Source organism: Gopherus evgoodei, chromosome 2 (assembly GCF_007399415.2).
Source record: "Gopherus evgoodei ecotype Sinaloan lineage chromosome 2, rGopEvg1_v1.p, whole genome shotgun sequence".
Lineage (NCBI taxonomy): Eukaryota > Metazoa > Chordata > Testudines > Testudinidae > Gopherus > Gopherus evgoodei.
In genome coordinates this window covers 236,507,583-236,525,928 of record NC_044323.1, presented here as the reverse complement: position 1 = coordinate 236,525,928, position 18,346 = coordinate 236,507,583, and the positions used below count along the sequence as shown (strand labels likewise).

Sequence of the window (18,346 nt, the reverse complement as noted above, 5' to 3'; positions counted from 1 at the left end):
TCTCTTTCTACCACCTTGTCCGCGTCTTCTATAAAAGTCCTGCCTTGGACGAGGGGTTGGGGGAGAACCGTTGAGTCTGTGGCCTAAAGGGCTTGCGCTGAGTAACTGGGGTGTGCATTCCCAGGGAGAGCATGATAGCCCTGGAATCTTTCAGGCTCTGTAGTCTAGAGTCCGTTTTATCTGAGAACAGACCCTGCCTATCAAAAGGCAGGTCCTGCAGGGTTTGTTGTAGTTCTGGTGGTAAAGCTGATACCTGCAACCGGGAGATGCGTCGCATGGCTATGCCCGATGCCAGGGTCCTAGCCGCAGAGTCTGCTGCATCTAAGGAGGCCTGTAAGGAAGTCCTAGCCACCTTTTTTCCCTCTTCCACTAAGGCCCCAAACTCATTCCTGGACTCCCGTGGAATTAACTTCTTAAAATTTCCCCACGGAATTCCACGAGTTATGGCCATAATGGCTCAGGAGTGCTTGTTGGTTTGTGATCCTGAGCTGAAGGCCCCTGCTGAGTAAATCTTGTGCCCAAACAAATCAAGATGCCTGGCATCTTGATTTGGGAGCTGGAGCTTGTTGAGCATGCCATTCCCTTGTGTTCAATAAGGATACCACTGGGGAACACAGCTGAGGGTGAGTGTAAAGACACTCATACTCCTTGGAGGGGACAAAGTATTTCCTCTCCACTCCTCTGGCCATTGGTGGGATAGAGGCAGGGGTCTGCTAGATTGTCTTGGCGTTGATCTGGATGATGGGCAATGCTACTCGGGACAGAGCTTCCACTGAAAGGATGTCCACCACTGGGTCCTCCTCTGCTTGTAGATCCATATTACGTGCCACTCTAAATAAAAGATCTTGGTGGGCACAAAGGTCTATCGAGGGAGGACGTCATCTGGAGAAGATGAGGAAGATGTCACCGGGGCCAGGGGATCCTGTGGCAGATTGTGTTGTGAGGGGTCCTGTTGCCCAGGATCTGCTACACTGGGGTCTGGGGCCTGCGCTGGGGTAGGTGCAGATGCTTCTATACCCCCTGGAGGACGATGACTTATGGTGGCTTCCGGTACCTGGTGTTCTGACTGGGCTGAACGGGAAGCCCCTGATGGAACACCTTGGGCTTGGTGGTACGCCCATGGGGTCCAGAAGGACCATTGTTCAGGCTCCTGATTAGGGTCTTGGCCTTCGTCTTGCCATTGACCCATATTATCCTCGCCCTGGATTGGAGCGGGGTAGGCTGATCATGAGGCGCCCTCGGACTGTGATGAGCATGAGGCAGAGTGCGAGGGACAAGGTGGTGCAGAAAGTGTCTGTATCAACTCTGTGGGTTGCGGTGCCGACCGGTACCGGGTCGCTGGAGAGCAGTGCCAGTGAGGCGCTGGGAAGCGGTACTAGGATAGAGATTGGCGTAGATGACTGTACCAGTACTGGGATCCAGATCTGGATCGTGACGACGACCGCCTGTGGGAGCTGTGCTGGAATCTGCTCCGGGAAAGAGATCGGCGCTCTGACCAGTGCTGGGAGTGACATCGTGAGTCTGAATGGTACCGCAGCCTGGAGCCGTGCCGTGAGGTGGATCGGTGCCACAAGTACGACTGGAGCCGCAAGATGGAATGGCGTCGGGACTGCAAGCAGTGTCGAGATCAGGATCTACTCCAGGATTGGAAGTGGTGCCATGTTTCCATGCTAGGAGATGGTGGCTGTATTAGGGTTGGCTTGCCCCTAGACTGTACTGCATGAGTTGAAGGCAGTGCTATAGCCTGCACTGGTGCCGGCTCTGTGAGGGCAATGAGGTCTCTCACTGTTGCAAATGTCTCCAGAGTCGATGGAAGGCGGGGCTCAATCACAGTTTGGGTCAGGGAGCCAGTGTGCGCTGGACTCAATGGCTCCTCTCTCGGTGCCGGAGTCAATGGTGCCAATATTGGCACTTGTACTCTCGGTTGCTCTGGTGCCAGACGCGACTCCAAGATTGGCAAAGGCGGTGCCGGTGCCTCTTGCTGAGAGGCAGTCACCTCCAGCTTATGCTGTCTCTTCGGGCCTGGTGATAGATAACAGTGCCAAGTCACTTGTACTGGACGTGGTGCTGGAGAAGTCCGGTGCCACAGGCCTCTATCCGAGTCTCCCTGCGGTGCAGTAACTGAAGCTGCTGCCGGGGCACTGCGCACCGATGCGCTTGGTGCCAGAACTTGGCGTGCCAATGTGGGATCCAGGCGAAGGGCTGCCTCCATAAGGAGCTGCTTGAGCCTAAAGTTCCACTCCTTTTTGGTTCAAGGTCTGAAAGCCTTATAGATCCTACACTTGTCAGCCTGGTGAGATTCCCCGAGACACTTTAAACAAGCGTCGTCGGGATCTCCCATTGGCATAGGCTTTGAACAGGCTAAACATGGTTTAAAACCTAGAGCGTTGGGCATGAGCCAAGCAGGTGGGGGGAAGGGGGAGGACCCCTTCCAACCCACTAAATTGAATCACAAACCTAAAACTACAACTAAAACAACTACTGCACTATACAACTATAACAACTGGAACAACTATCTAAAACCGGGAAGCAAAAGCTAGGGAGAGTGGAGGACAGCTATGCTGCACTCCACAGTTCCAACGACCGTCACGGGCGGTAAGAAGGAACTGAGGGGGCGCTGGGTCGGCTGGAGTATATATCCAGCACTATTAAGGTGCCGCTCCAGCGGGCTCCACAGCTGACCTACCGGGTGTTGCTAGGATAAAAATTATCTGACAATCATGCATGCGGTGCGCGCACACCTAATTGGAATCAATCTGAGCAAGCACTCGAAGAACTCCTGAAGTCATCTACATAAATCCCTCTCAGAACAGTTCTGCAGTGTCACAAAGCCTTCTCTTAGGAAGACTGGAAACCTCTAGGAGAAGCAGCAGAGAGAGTGCCTTGGCCTAGGAGTCAAATTGGAGCAGGGCACATTTTAAAAGTATAGGAGGGTGAAAGGACCTGGATGTGCAAATGCAGGGGTAAAATTACATTTTTGTCTGAACTAAGATGCACATTTCCCAATATTTAAATCTCTGCCAATTAAGCAAAAAAGTGAAGAAGTCCTATTCATTCCACAGGCATCTAAAATACCTGTGATAAAATGTAATCCGATTTGACAAGTCTCCTACCTACAAAACTTCTACTGAAATTAAATGGGAGTATTCACTTTAAGTCAGTTTATATAGCTCCATTATTACAAGCCATAAAATGGGTGAGGTTAAGGGGAACACACTTACCTGTTTAACTGTATCTAAAAGTTCTAATAACAACTTATATTAATTTGTATTTATTTTTCCTTTTTTTTTTTTTTACAAAGGGCCCCACTACCAAGATCAGGGTGCATATCTATAAACACAATATAGGTCAATGTGACCTGAAGAGCACCCTAGTGCTAGAGGACACGGGGCTCCCTGGTATATAGCAGTGAGATTCAGCTGTCCTGACCAGCTCAGTATTGTCTTAATCTGTATCTAAAAGGTATCATGTAAGGTATCATATGTGAATTAGTAACACACTGGTCTATTAATATTATTGCAGGGTTCATGTACAGGTGATAAAAAGGAAAAAATATAAATGTGCTAGAAATATGTTCTTAAGAATGTGTTTGGCATGTAGGGCTTACATCACTCCACCCTAGACTAAGGAATGTGGACCAGTCTGCTTGAATGTGACCCCAATGTAAAATGAGGCAGTGAAAGTACATTTACAGAAAAGTTAAAACAAAACCATCGAACTAGCGCATGGGGGAGATGGCCTCCTAACTATTTTGACCAGGGGGAAGAGACTGCAAAAATTAGCATGGCATCAGCTCCCTGGTGGACACAACAAGCTGAGTCCCCAAAAGGGTTCCTGACTTTGAAACAAAGATAAAACCTTGAGGATGTAAGTAGGGAGGAAAAGCCATTTGGGCGTCCTTCATCTGAAGAGACAAAGAAACTAAGTGCTTTGAGCTCTGGGTTGGATCCTGGTTAAGCACTGTCATACTGGAAGAGCAACTGTGATGAAAAAAATCTACCTTGAACAGAAGATTCTAGTTTAAGTTAGGTTTTAGTCTTAGAAGCATGCTTCTACTTATGTTTGTAACCATTTCTAGTTCCATTCCTTCCATTTGGTAACACAAATATCTGTTCTGTGTTAATAAACTTAACTTTGTTTTATTACACACCCCTCTCAGTGCAGTGTTTCAAACTGAAGATTAAAATCCTCAGCTAAACTAACAGGCTGGTGCTGAGTACTGTCTCTTTGAAGGAGCAGAGAACTTGAAAAGGTTTTGTGAGTGCTACAGTGAGAGGGGCTGAGCACAGTAGGGGAGATGGTTTTGGGGAGACTTGGGACTGGAAGGGCTGTTGGTATCACCCTGGAAGAGTAACCAGGCATTGTGCTCTGAAGCAGGCTAGTGATGTTAGAGCTCTAACTTAAAGCTGAACAGCACAGAAGCACCCAGGGTTATAAGACAGGTGGTGACACAAGCCCTTACTGGTCTAGGTGAACCCCAAAGTTTCACAGTGTAATACTACAAACATTAATTAAATAAAAAAGATAAAATAAGAAAATAAAAATACCCTTCCCAAACTTTAAGCAAAAACTCAGACACAGAAATAGGCACCACAGCATGCTCCGAAGACAAATAAACGTAGGCTTTGACATACTGACAAGGGAGTTAAATTCCACTAAACACCACAGAATGTTTGCAACAACTCATTGAAAGACTTCAACTGCCTTGCTGGAAAACAGAGACAAAGTGGGTGAGCTAATATCTTTTACTGGACCAACTTCTGGAGAGAGGAGTTCTGCTAGGACCCAAAACAAAGTTTTAAAAAGGCGTGTATCAACATACTGAATTGGACTTGGAAACCAATAGGAAACTAAAGCAGTCTTTAGAGTACTGGCATAGTATACTTCTTGAAGCTCACTCCACTCAGTAGCTGGGCTGCTGGATGTAGAACCCACTGGAGCAGTCCATTGCGGAGAAAACAAAAGACATGCAGGCAACTGCTTCACCAAGTACAGAGGAGAAAAGTGGCTTTCTTCCCAACTACTGTCTCCTGAGCAGCTGAAGCTCCAGTTGTATCCCTGGACCTCGTACCTTCTTGAAGAGAATGATAAAGTCCCCTCAACACTGAGGGGAATGGCAATTCCCATCTTTAACTTTAGAGCTTCCCCCCAAAGGCATTGGGGCAGAAAAGTCTATGGTTCCTTGGAAGCTTAAAAAGGCTGATGAACAGCAGCAAGATCCAAAGGAATGGAGGCAGGTGTTCAGATACTCAGGTGATGGGTATGGTGGAGACATGAATTTTCAGTCAGGTCCTCTCTGCCATCATGAAATGGGGCTGGGAGAGGGAAGACACAGATCAACCCATAGGTGCATATGAGCTCTATTTGGCACACATGGGGCCTAGCAAAGCTGCATTTATAACTCTCCTTCATGTCCCCTCCCACAGTTTTTGAGTCAGCATTGAATTAGCCTCAGGGGGAAAACCTCACCAGGGAAATCTTCAACTGCCCATCTAAGGCAGCTCTAAAGGTCCATGTGCACCATTAGAGTATTGCAGAGGGGCCTTAAAGTAGGCCAAGATTTGGCTCAAAGATTCAACCCACTGAATAGGGATGAGTAGGATTTGGTGGCCAAACAACAGCTGTATGGCTCCTAGAATGACTTCTTGCCTCATAAGAATGCCATGGCCACTATGGAAAGCAGGACATGGAACTATTCATTTTTAACCCTTAAAATAATAAAGAGATGCAAAAAGTAATATGAAATAACAATTAATTTCAGTGCAATCATTGACACCAAATGTATCAATTCAAACACTTCCAATGGTAGGTTTAACCTCACTCCTTAAAAAGAGATTAATACAAAGTATTTCTATTAAATCTTTGTACAAGTCTACATATAGAAAACTCAAACCTTCCTAATTTACTTGTTACCAACTTTTAACATACGGATCAGCACTGAGTTGAGAAAATGTAAGTCACTATATATTTGGTTGTTTGGAAGCATATTGCACAATATTAGTATTTTATTCCCTATGATTTAGGAAGATGGTCATCAGTACCCTATTTTAGTCATTTCCTCTCTAGAGTACAGAATTATATTTTAGTCATTTCTGAAGATACAACACCTCACTACCAAAAACAAAATCTTTGAGAATTACAGGCTTTACAGCTCACAGTGTTGACACAGCTGTGTTGACAATGCTGCCATGTAATTCTCTGAGGTATCACATCCCGGGAACAGTGCTGACAAAGTGGTACAGCATGGGCATTTAGCATGCTTCTGGGTATATTAGGAGTATCAGCAAGTGTTTTCAAATCAACATCCCTAAACCTGAAGAAGAGCTCTGTGTAAACTTGAAAGCTTGTCTATTTCACCAGTAAAAGATATTGCCTCACTCACCTTGTCTCTCTAGTATCCTGGGACCAACATGGTTACAACAACATTGCAAACAATCCCTAAACAGGTGGCATTTTAAAAAGTAATGATCTTAAAATGGAAAACCAGCAAAACTAGGATGGCGCATGCCAAAACTACCAATTTGATTTCACCACAGGTTATTTCTATATATAAGTAACTAATCCCCTCTAAAACAACACAGAACAGCCAGTGGCAAAGGCAAGGAGAGAAAATTAGCAAATCTCTGTATTGGTCTTGTTAATCTATGCCATTTACCTAAGGGTAAAAAGACTAGTTTTGCCATTTAAACAGGTTTAAATCCTTCTTCCAAATGATCTTGTGTCTACAGAGAGAGATTAAGTCTAAAATTTAAGGCATTTCAACTAGTGTTGCATTCTTAGTTGACTTGGTTTCAGGAATAGCAAGCTGTTTGTATGCCATCATACTGGAAATACAAAAATTACTTCCAGATACCAAAACTAAAAAGGGTTCAAACTGACCAAATTATTTCTAAGAGGTGAAACAGGATGAGATTATGAAGTGTTAAGATGCAGCTTTATGAACTCGTGAACTGCACCTGTGCAACTATAGCTTGATTTATAGAGGTGCTTTTAAATTTGATTTTGAACTGCTAAATTCCCTGATTCATTCCTTGAGAAGCCACAGAAGCTCACATAACTAATGAAATTCAGAAAGGCTTAAAATAATTTCAAGCTGTGAAGTAGGGCTCAAGACTACCTATACTCTGATTCACTGTTGATGTGAACACATTACACAAAACTCAGTTGCAAAAATAGACCAAAGGATAGGTACGAGCAAAGTAATTTTCCTTTAGCAAAGGAGTGGTCACTCCTTGACCCTTAAGCAAGCATAGTAGTTATCTAAAATAGCCGGGGAAAAGAATCTACTTGTTATTATGACTGGCTATTGTTTTACCTGGCACACCTTGCGCAGATATTCAATGTGACCTTTGCCTGAGGTTCAGCAGGATGTGCACTTCGAGTTTGATTAAATTTACTCCCAGAAGTCATCACACTGATTACTCCTTCCATTCTTAAATCATCAAGATCCTCTGTAACAACACAAAATGAGTGGATGAACTAAATTACACTGTAGAAAATTTTACAACAATAAGGGTATTTCTCCTGTAGAGTCAATCAGGGCTGGCTCTAGCCATTTCGCCACCCCAAGCATGGTGGCACGCCGCGGGGAGCGCTGTGCCGCTCGCCGGTCCCACGGCTCCGATGGACCTCCCGCAGGCGTGCCTGCAGATGCTCCACCGGAGCCGTGGGACCAGCGGACCCTCCGCAGGCACGCCTGCGGGAGGTCCACCAGAGCCGCCTGCCGCCCTCCCGGCAACCGGCAGAGCGCCCCCCGTGGCATGCCGCCCCAAGCACGCGCTTGGCACGCTGGAGCCAGCCCTGGAGTCAATAAGGAAATGTTAGCAGTGAAGCAGCTACTGAACATTGGGAAGAAGACAGATAATTACTTTCACAAAAAAAAAAACATTATTTTTAGGAGATTTTGCATACATACATATATATTGTGCTAGAGGACATTAGAAATATGACACAGTATAAAAGAAAAAATATGTATTATATCTGACAGTGTTGCCAATTTTTTCAAGTTCTGTTTCACCAACTCATTTACCAGAAACTTACAAATTTATCTGCGGAAAGATGGTGACTGACTATTCAATTTAACTGTAGGGAGTGAGGGACCCAATCCACAGGGGACATTCAGTTACTCAGAGAATATGCTGCATCTTCTCTTGACATGTTTGCTATTGATTTATATTTTCTTGTTATCTAGCACTGCAAAATGTAGTCTTAAAAATCAAAGAGATTCTGCTTAACTTGGAAAATATATTATGCTTTATTTATGACATACACATATTACATATACATAACACACTTATAATGTGTGTAATTATATGACCGTTATCACTGTAGTATTCAAGTGGCTCAAAAGCATCAATGGACTTATCATCACAACAGCCTGTGAGGTATAATTCCCATTTTATAGATGGATTAAATAACTTGTCCAAAGTCACTGGCTAAACTGAGAATTTAAACCAGGTCTCCTGATTCCCAGTCCAGTGCCCTATCCACTTCAACACCCTCCACATATATAAGTAGTGTGATTGGTACAGGAGGCGTCTCGTGTTTTTTATATCCTTTTCCACATGCATGGAAATTTACTGTCCCAAACAGAGCCAATAGCCCTTGTCAATGGAAAATGACTGGCCCGAGATGGGGTCCAGGGTCACATGAGCATATCACATGCCCCTCCATGTTTTGCTGAATCACAGGGAGTGGCCTTTGTCTCTTTGTTGTCTGAGGCATCTGCAGGCAGACCTACGGAGTGAGATGAGTTTCTTCAATGGCCCATTGTGAGAGATGAGTGTCCCTAATGGGCCGACAATACGTAGATTTATTTCAGGGCTAGACAGCTATCTAGTGGGTGTCACTCAGGAATATAACACATTTAAAATTCAAGTACATAGCCAATATTTATAACTTTAGATGCAAATATAATACATGCATAGAAACAAGATAATCATACTTAGCAAATTACAACTTTTCTATCAATACGTTACATGACATACTTTGTACAAGATTTATGGTAATTGTGTAACAGTGATCACAACAGTGATATAAATGGCCACCTTTCTTATAAACACCTTTTGTATCACACTCCTCCCTCCCTTCTGTGCTGCTGTCTTCAAAGCTGGGCAGCTGGAGATCAGATGCTGACTGGGCACCCAGCTCTGAAGGCAGCTGCCTGCAGCAGCGCAGAACTAATGGTAGCAATACCATGCCATGCCACACTCATTTCTACGCTGCTGGCAGCAGCACTGCTTTCAGAGTTCGACTCCCAGCCAGCAGTGATCGAGCTTCCTGAAGCCGGGGAAGGTTCCTAGGAATGGGTGTGACCTGGCCTCAGGAACAGCCCGTGCACAGGAAGAGGAAGTCCTGTCCCTCCCTAGCCCCTCCAGGACTAGCAGCTGGAGCCTGACCGGTTGGGAGTTAAAGGGGCCTTGGGCTGGCTCTGTGTGTGTGTGGGGGGGTGACCACAGCACCCGTGACCATGGGGCCCTGGGCGGTCACCCATCTGCCCACCTGTAAGGCCAGCCCTGCCTCCCCCCGAAGTGATGCCTTCCCCCCATATCATGCTACCTCACTTCTGCACTGCTGCTGCTGGCAGTGTTACTGCCTTTAGAGATGGGCTCCCGGCCAGCAGCCACCACTCACCAGCTGTCCAGTTCTGTAAAATCTGGTCTCCTCTACAACAGTTAGATTTCACAGGGGAGACCAGATTTCATGGTCCATGACATGTTTTTCACGGCTGTGAATCTGGTAGGGCCCTACTTATATATGCACCTGTAAACTCAGTTTTTCTACAATGCATGTCCAATGCACAATTTCAAAGGGTCAAAAGAAAAACAGAAATTACAGGAACAGCGAAAGGCAGCTGATGGTAGATGAGCTGAGGGAATTAAGAAGGATATAAAGAAAAATTAAGGGGAGGGAAGAGAAAGTCTCAGAGAATTTATAAACAATACAGGCAATTTTGAAATGGATTCTAAAATAAATGGGGAGTCAGAGAAGATATGGAGTGAAGCAATAAGGCTCCTTGTTGTGTATATGAGAAGATGAGGTACCATCTGTGGAATCACCAACACTAGTACCTGCAGCACTTTTGGTATTCTTTAACTCTGGACAAGGACTGATCTTGCTTATAGTATCCTATGAGATCTCGGCTCATCGCTGCATTTTAGAGCATACACAGTTTGATCATGGTAGCAAAGATAAAGGAACTTCAATTGGTAGGAAGAAGCAGCAATGTCTGTACAGAAGGGGAAGGGGGTGAAATGGGACCCAGCTGGGGCCATGGCAACCCCTTCTCTCAGCACCCCTCCTCCAAAATCCAGAACTGTGCAGCAGAAAACTGCCTCTGGGGGGCATAAAACAGAGGTGATACCTTTCTAAGCTTCCCCTTTGCCATGTGGCCTTGGGGGAAACTGCAGGGAGGAACCAGCTTCAGACTAGCCAGTAGGAGCAGGCAGCTGCAGAAGAAGCAACTTTCAGACATTCAGAGCGCTTTCCACAAGTCTCACTGGACTTTCCTGCCCTTTGTTATTGGCTGTTTGCTCCAACCAAACCCTCCTCCTCTCTCAGTCTCTTCCCCTCAGCTTCACTCCTGCCCCTCTTACTCTCTTCTCCCCTGCCCTGTCCTCCTCAGCCCTCCTCCCTTCAATGTCCCCTCTCCCTTCACTTCTCTTTACATTTAGCTGTTCCCCTCCAAACTAACTGCCCTGTCCCCAAAATCATGGAATTAACATGACGTTTGTTCCCACCACATTGTTCACACTGCTTGTGTCCTACCTCTTCCCCCACCCTATGTCTGCCCTGCCTATTTAGACTGTAAGGTCTTCAGGGCTGGGTCCATCTACTACTCTGTGTTTGTACAGTGCCTAGCAAAATGGGGCCACATTAGGCACTGCCCTAAAAACCTGCTCATCATTAACATGGAGATACTCTTTTGGGGCATTCCTTTTAATAAACAACACGCATACAAGGTGGCAGAGTAATAAGATATAATCTTTAAGCCTGAAGAAGTAAGAGTAAACTTGAACAACATTTTTGGCACCCTTAATCTAGATCTAGTTGAAGGAGGTGTTAACAATAACATTTTTATTGCCTAATGAAAAATAAAAAATATTAAATTCTTTGGGCCAGATCATCATCTGGTGTAAAATGTCAGCTCCACTGAAGTCAATTTATACCAGCTAAGGATCAGTTCCTTTTATTTTTTATCCATAGCTAGCACTGCCAATGCAAACTAGATCAAATGAACCAATATTTTAAACCAAATTTATTTACATTCAGAAAGGGTTACCCAATCAATACATAAGGATATCATTCACAAACCAAAGTATGCCTGTACACACATGGAGTTTAATTTTGTTTAAAGAGAAAAGAGTCACAATTTTTGAACAGCTGTAAACTACTGGATGGATCAGGTTTTAAAGGAAATGGCAGCTTATGCCTCATTTTTCCTCCAAATAGCTGTTAATTCTATAAGTGAAGTTTCCAACAATTCTCTGCTTGATTAAATTTTGGCTGTCTGACAACATAGAAAGGTACAGTAATTCTATTTATAAGGTGCCAACCATCATAAATTTTAAATTTATTTCCCTACACTACAAGATGTGTGTCACTCAGTTTTACTTAGTACTAAATTTGATTAGCTACTGCTCTGGCCTTTTCCTTACAATAGTAAATGAAGTTAGATACTTTCCGTTTCAACGCTTGTGAAATATACTAGCAAGGTAGATGTCAGAATGTGTCTAGTAGTACCCAAAACAGGAAAAAAATACAAAATGTTAAACAGGGTTAAGTCATCATCCTATTCTTTTAGCCAAACAGCTGTAATCTATACTGAAATGCATAATATTTACAAAGCAACTCACAATATCCGATTTTTGCAAAGAATGCTCATTTACCTAATGCAATGCTGGAGGGGAAAAGAAACTATCCTGCTAGCTGTGTGCAAATTCATCAGCATTCCAAATGGAAATACAAGCATAATCCCACTTAGCCAAATCCTGTTTAACCAAACCACTTGTTTAAACACAAGATTTGATTATGTCTTTGGGATTGAATGCAGCCATGTATTCACACCCTCCACACAACTGTAATAATCTGTGTACAAAACATACCTTGTGAGGTATCATTTGAAAAACTAATAACTTGCTGGTCTATAATATCCTGGTGAAATGCATGTAGCAACATTATACGTAAAGTTGTGAACATAAACTGAAATAGAACTGAAATGTGTTTACCAGACAAGTTTGGGGATGGCATAAACCAGTTCCTCAAAGACAAGCTGATGCCTCTAGCCAGGTGTCAAAATTGATTGGCAATCACCTGTCAAGTGACCATTCTTTGGCAAGGAAGGGGGGCAAGAACAGATTGATCTGCATTTTAACAAACAACATGGAACCTCTTTCACCATGAGCCTCCATCCTCGCGGCTGGAAAGAACTTTATCTAGGGGTAACCCTTAGGAAAATTCATTTCAAAGACTGACGGGACAAGAATGCCCAGGTATTTCTCTCTCTCTCTCTTTCACCTAAGGTGACAAAAAGAACTAGCCTTTTGACTTTGGAAGGAATCCTGATGTGAAAATTTGGTTAGTAAGGTTGCTGGGAACATGTGGTAAGGATTTTGCCTTAAACCAAGTCTAGTTTTAGTTACTAGAAAGCATTTTACCTTTATTTCTCTTGTAACCATTTCTGACTTTAATGTCTTATACCTGTCCTCACTTAAAGCCTATCTCTTAGTAATTAAATAAACTTGCTTTCTTTACTCAAAACTAATTCAGTGTTGTGTTTAAATTGAGCTGTTTCAGTAACTCTAGTTAAAGTAGCAAACTATTGCATACTGACCCCCTTATAGGGTCAATAGAACTTTTATATCTGAACTGTTAGGAGAGAGCTGAAGAGTGCACAAGATGTGTTTTTGGGAAAATTCAGAACTGGGAGTATGTTGGGGTCACCTTGCAAGTGGTAACCAAGGCTAGTGGAAATCAGAGTCTGACTGGAGTGTTGCTGGCAGGCTGCAGCTCTACACAGACACTCAGGATGTGATCTGCATGTTGTTTGGCTGTTTGTGAGCAGCCCAAGTTGGGAGCTACTGCAAGAAAGCATGGTGAGGCACCCAAGGTTGCAGAGAAAATGGTGATGCAAACCTTCACTAATCTAGACTGGAATAGGACAGTCCCCCAAGATTTACTGTGCCTCTCAAGCAATACTTTGTGTCTTCAATTGCAAACCTCAAATCTTGAGTACAGATGCCACGACGTTCTCCTGTTACCCTAACTGAACTTACCTAAGTTGCTTGCATGTCCATAGTTTTATTGAGCCTGCATGTTGCTATCAGAATCTACTGGCAATCTTCCAAACCTTCAATTCTCTGAAGCTTTGGGATGTGCTAATAAGGACTTCCATACTGTGTCAGGTTCATCTAGTTCAATATCCTGTCTCTAACACTGTCAGACCTTCAGGGGGAGTATACAGAACAGGTTAATTTTGGAGACATCCACCTCTGTCTTGCCTTCCTGGTTTCTAGCCATCAGAGGTTCAGGGTTGCCATGAGCATGGGGTTGCATTCCTGACCATCTTGTCTAATAGGCATTGATGGACCTATCCTCCATGATTTTTTGAACCCAGTTATACTTTTGTCCATCACAACATCCCACAGCAATGAGTTAATTGTATGTTGTGTGAAACAGTACTTCCTCTTGTTTGTATTAAACCTGCTGCCTATTAATTTTATTGGGAGACCCCGATTTTTTTATTGTGTGAAAGGGTAAGTAATGCTTCTCTATTCACTTTCTCCATATCATTCATGATTTGAGACACCTCTATCAAAGAGCCTTCTCTATAAAAAAGCATATACCAGATCTTGAGTTCCATGCTAATTTTACCCTGCATCTGATATCTACAGTCATTACTATATAACCCAGTCAATAATGCATCGCATCACAGACACTATTCTAATATCAAGCTTCTCCAAGAGAACATTACTCAATAACGGATACATATTCTAAAGAAGAACAACTGCTTATAAATTGTGGTTCCAAAGCATCTACTATTAAAATGGATACAAACAGATGAAAGAGTTTAATTGCTTTTATATAATGCCATGGAACATCAACAGTAGCTAAAAAGCTTTTCATTCAGATTGGTACTTCCTGGAACACTGAGTTTTCCTTTCCACTTTTCCCCTTGATAGACTAAAATATTGATAATACAGCTGAATGACTGCATGAATTAATTGAAAGCAATGAGAAGTCATTGACAAAAAGTAGAGGACACAAAAGAAAATGTGTTAAAAAAGAAAGAAAAAAGACAGTTTCACTCTGCATGAGGAGGACACTTTCATGTCTGAGGAAGGGAGCACCCATTCTCCATTGGAAAGTCTCTCAAATCCCCATGCAACTTCCACCTACTTTTGTTCCGATGGTGGCTTGTCATCTACAGTAAGTGAGGCCCAGACCAGACCCAGGAACCAGAACACAGGATGCTGCTTTAAGTAAGTTATTTTGTTTTGTCATTATAGGCTACATTTCCTTCCACATAATTTTCTTCTCATGTAATCTCCCTGTATAAATTAGAGGAACAATTGCCTCTCAGCACTCAAAATTTGAACACCAGTATCTTCAATAGCATTCTCATGTTATGGTTATTAGTCAAGGCTATCACTTCAAAAAAACTCCAACTTTTAGCATTTTATCATAAAAAGTCATGCTTATGACAAAGTGGGTATTCACCCACGAAAGCTTATGCTCCAATACTTCTGTTAGTCTATAAGGTGCCATAGGACTGTTTGTCGCTTCTGTACCAAAGACAACGTTGAATACAAAAACGAATTGGGGAAAAAGTATACTAATAAAATCTAATGATTCATGGAAAACACAAGAGTTCACTGCCATGGCAGATGAATCTTCAAGGGCTACATTTGCAGTCTTGTCTTTGTTTTTGCTTTCCTACACTATAACATGATTTACATCCATGTGATCATACAGAAGCTAAGAAAATACCCATTGACTTCAACAAGGCCAGGATCTCACCCCAGAACTCTCTCTGTTCTTCTCTCTTCCTGCCCCTTGCCCACTTTCCTCTACTCAACCTCCATGATTAGCTGCTCTTTCATATCTTTGTCCCATTCTACATGCTTTTGTTGCATTCCTTCCCCTATTTTTGCACTAGTCCAGTATGCATTTTGGGCCCCATTCTACAAATACATATGGAGCATAGTGCTGTCTACTGTGAGTAATAGCACAGAAAAACGTTTGGAGGATTAGGCCCTTACATAGCAAATTCCTTCAGCAGGGAACTTGTCTCATTATACCTTGAAAATCCTGGGTGCTATTAGTATATAAATGCTGAATTATGGTGATTTCTACATATAGGTTTTGAAATAGTATAATGTGTGACACTGCTTTGCAACTGCTATCATTTTATTTAGACAGATTAGAAGAGTGAGTTCAGAACAAGCCAATTAAACAATTGTGTGTGTGTGTTTGCATATGGACTATTCCTTTTCCTGTCATGGTTCAGTACTGTGTAGGCTCTGAGCTCCAAATGTAACTATGGCTTGAAAATCTATGCATAGTGCGGACTCTCCCTCTGCAGATCCGAATCTAAAATTCAGTCCCACTGCTATATGAAAACACTGGCAAGTAAGATGTACACCACAGGCACCATGCAGCAAATAGTGCAAAATAATATTTATAGTAATAACAATGCTGCACTAAATAGCTACAAGCCAGCAGTGAGATATTTTGATAATTGTCCAGATAAAAACCCATTTTCTATTACTTTTGCTTCAGAACAAAAAGGAACAGGAGAAAAATGCATCTACTTCAGCCAAACAAAACGATAGCCCAAAAGAGAGATCAGAATTAGACAAATTTTTTTAATGGGATTTTTTTTTGTTTTATGCTTTTTATGGACTAGTTTGATGGTGCTAAATATTTTTAGTATAGTGGGCTAGTAGGTGACAGTGTGTGTTATTGGTATATCCCCCAACCCCTTCTGGTTACGGCAACAGTGTTTGAACCAAAATCCTTGTTGTGTGGACTGTCATTAAGATGTATTGAAAGTTCCATGAACAGAGAGCTTGCCGGATCAAACCCTTCATCCTATTAGTTGACAATCTTCACTACCTCTGCCTTCTTCCTACACTGTAATACATACTGTAATTTCCTAAATGGAGTAATATTGAAACGCAAGCCAAGAAGGATGAAGTATAAAGCTAGAAATTTATCATCATCCATCTTTGGAAAGATTAAGCCCATTTATGTCTTGTGGTATAAACAGGAGTTTTTCAGTTCAATAGAGTGCCAAAACTAGCATATTTTCCTTTGAAAGTGGGAAATTGATATAATGAACCCTGATTTATGCAATTATAGGCCAACAGCTATTTTTGGTCCACCAGTAAAGTAATGAATCTTCCTTGTAAGATATGACTGTCTCATGGCAGCATTCTTCCACCATGATAGGCACTGATTGATTGTCTGAATAGTGTGGATTTCTCATGGATTGTTGATTGAAGCCCAGGCTGTTAATGTGTTCCATTACTCCCATATAAATACATAAATAAATAAAATATACTTGTGCCGATGGCAGTTCTTCCTGTGTTCCAGGAATCTCTTCTGATTTGGAGTCATATCAGATGCAATTTAATAGAGGCTTAACCAGGGGTGAAAGTAACTTAAAGGACTTACTGGTATGCTGAAGTCCTGTGCAGGGCGGGGCCTCAACCAGAAGAGGCAGGGCCTTTCAAGATTTAAAGGCCTTGTGCCTCCGGCTGTGGCTGGGAGCCCCAGGACCTTTAAATCATCCCAGAGCTACCAGCTGCAGAGATGGCTAGGAGCCCAGGGGCAAAAGAAAGGGCCTGGGGCTCCGGCCCCCGCAGAACTCTGGGCCCTTTAAATCACTGCAGGAGCCCTGCCGCCACTACCCCGGGGTGGCTGGGGTCGGGCTAGGGTAGGGGTAGAGGCGGCAGGGCTTGGACGGGGATTTAAAGGGCCTGGTGCTCCTGCTGGAGCCTTGGGCCCTTTAAATCACCGTTGCAGAAGCCGGTCCAGTCCGGCACACCATACCGGCTCTTCCCTGTACGCCTTACTGGGCTGGCTTACTTTCACCTCTGGCCTTAATCGGCTTGTAACGGGATGCATTCCGTGCCCCTCTGGTTCAGACCTTCTCTCCCTCTTCTCAGAGAGGCTTCAGGCTGGTGCAACATCTGTGCTCGTTATTTGTGATCAAGTCCCTACCACCAGTTTCCAACTACATACAGGTTTTTTACAACAGCTTGACCTACCATAGCACTGGCCAGCAACAGACTAGGAGACTCCTGACTCCCCCTGAGCCTGACCTTCCCCTCTGGTCTCCCAAGGGCGGCTCCAGGCCCCAGCATGCCAAGCGTGAGAGCAGGAGGCGGAGACCATAAGGGTGGCTCTAGACATTTCACTGCCCCAAGCACGGTGTCATGCCGCGGGGGGTGATCTGACGCTCACTGGTGCCACGGCTCCGGGACAACATCACAACATCCTCTGGCAAAGAGTTCCAAGGTTGACTGTGCATTGTGTGAAGAAATACTTCCTTTTGTTTCTTTTAAACCTGCTGCTTATTAATTTCATTGGCTGACCCCTAGTTCTTGCGTTATGAGAAGGAGTAAATAACACTTCCTTATTTACTTTCTCCACACCCATCATGATTTTATAGACCTCTAATCTGTCATATCACCCCCCATAATCATCTCTTTTCCAAGATGGAAAGTCCCAATCTTATTAATCTCTCCTCATACAGAAGCTGTTCCATACCCCTAATCATTTTTGCTGCCCTTTTTTGAATCTTTTCCAATTCCAATATACCTTTTTTGAGATGGATTGACCACATCTGTTTGCAGTATTCAAGATGTGGGCATACCATGGATTTATATAGCAGCATTTACGATCTTATTATCTATCCCTTTCCTCAGTTTTCCTGACTTTGTTGGTTTTGTTTTGTTTTGTTTTGACTGAACATTGAGCAGATGTTTTCAGAGAACTATCCACAATTACTCCAAGATCTCTTTATTGAGTGGTAACAGCTAATTCAGACCTCAGAATTTTATATGCATAGTTGGGATTAAGTTTTCCAATGTGCATTATTTTGCATTTATCAACATTGGATTTCATCTGCCATTTTGTTGCTCAGTCACCCAATTTAAAAAAACAACCAACCAAGCAAACAAAAAAAACTCCATACACAGATAGACAAAAAAGGGAAGGAAAATGCCAAGAGATGAGGTGGAATGGAAGATTATTTCAATTATCTCAGAATTTCTTATCCACGTCTCAAAAAAAGGGGCCCAAAATTTCTTTGAATTCATATGATTGTTCTGTACATCAA

General features: G+C 43.2%; 1 protein-coding gene across 2 annotated transcripts in view; it reads right to left on the bottom strand.

Moving 5' to 3' along the window:
• Window positions 1-18,346, bottom strand: part of C2H8orf34 (chromosome 2 C8orf34 homolog) — a 285,116-nt gene that overhangs the window by 86,840 nt on the left and 179,930 nt on the right. For both annotated transcript variants that reach the window (XM_030553243.1, XM_030553244.1), the window contains exon 8: window positions 7,316-7,451. In XM_030553243.1, the coding sequence (XP_030409103.1) occupies window positions 7,316-7,451 (136 nt within the window). The remainder of the gene's footprint in view (window positions 1-7,315; window positions 7,452-18,346) is intronic.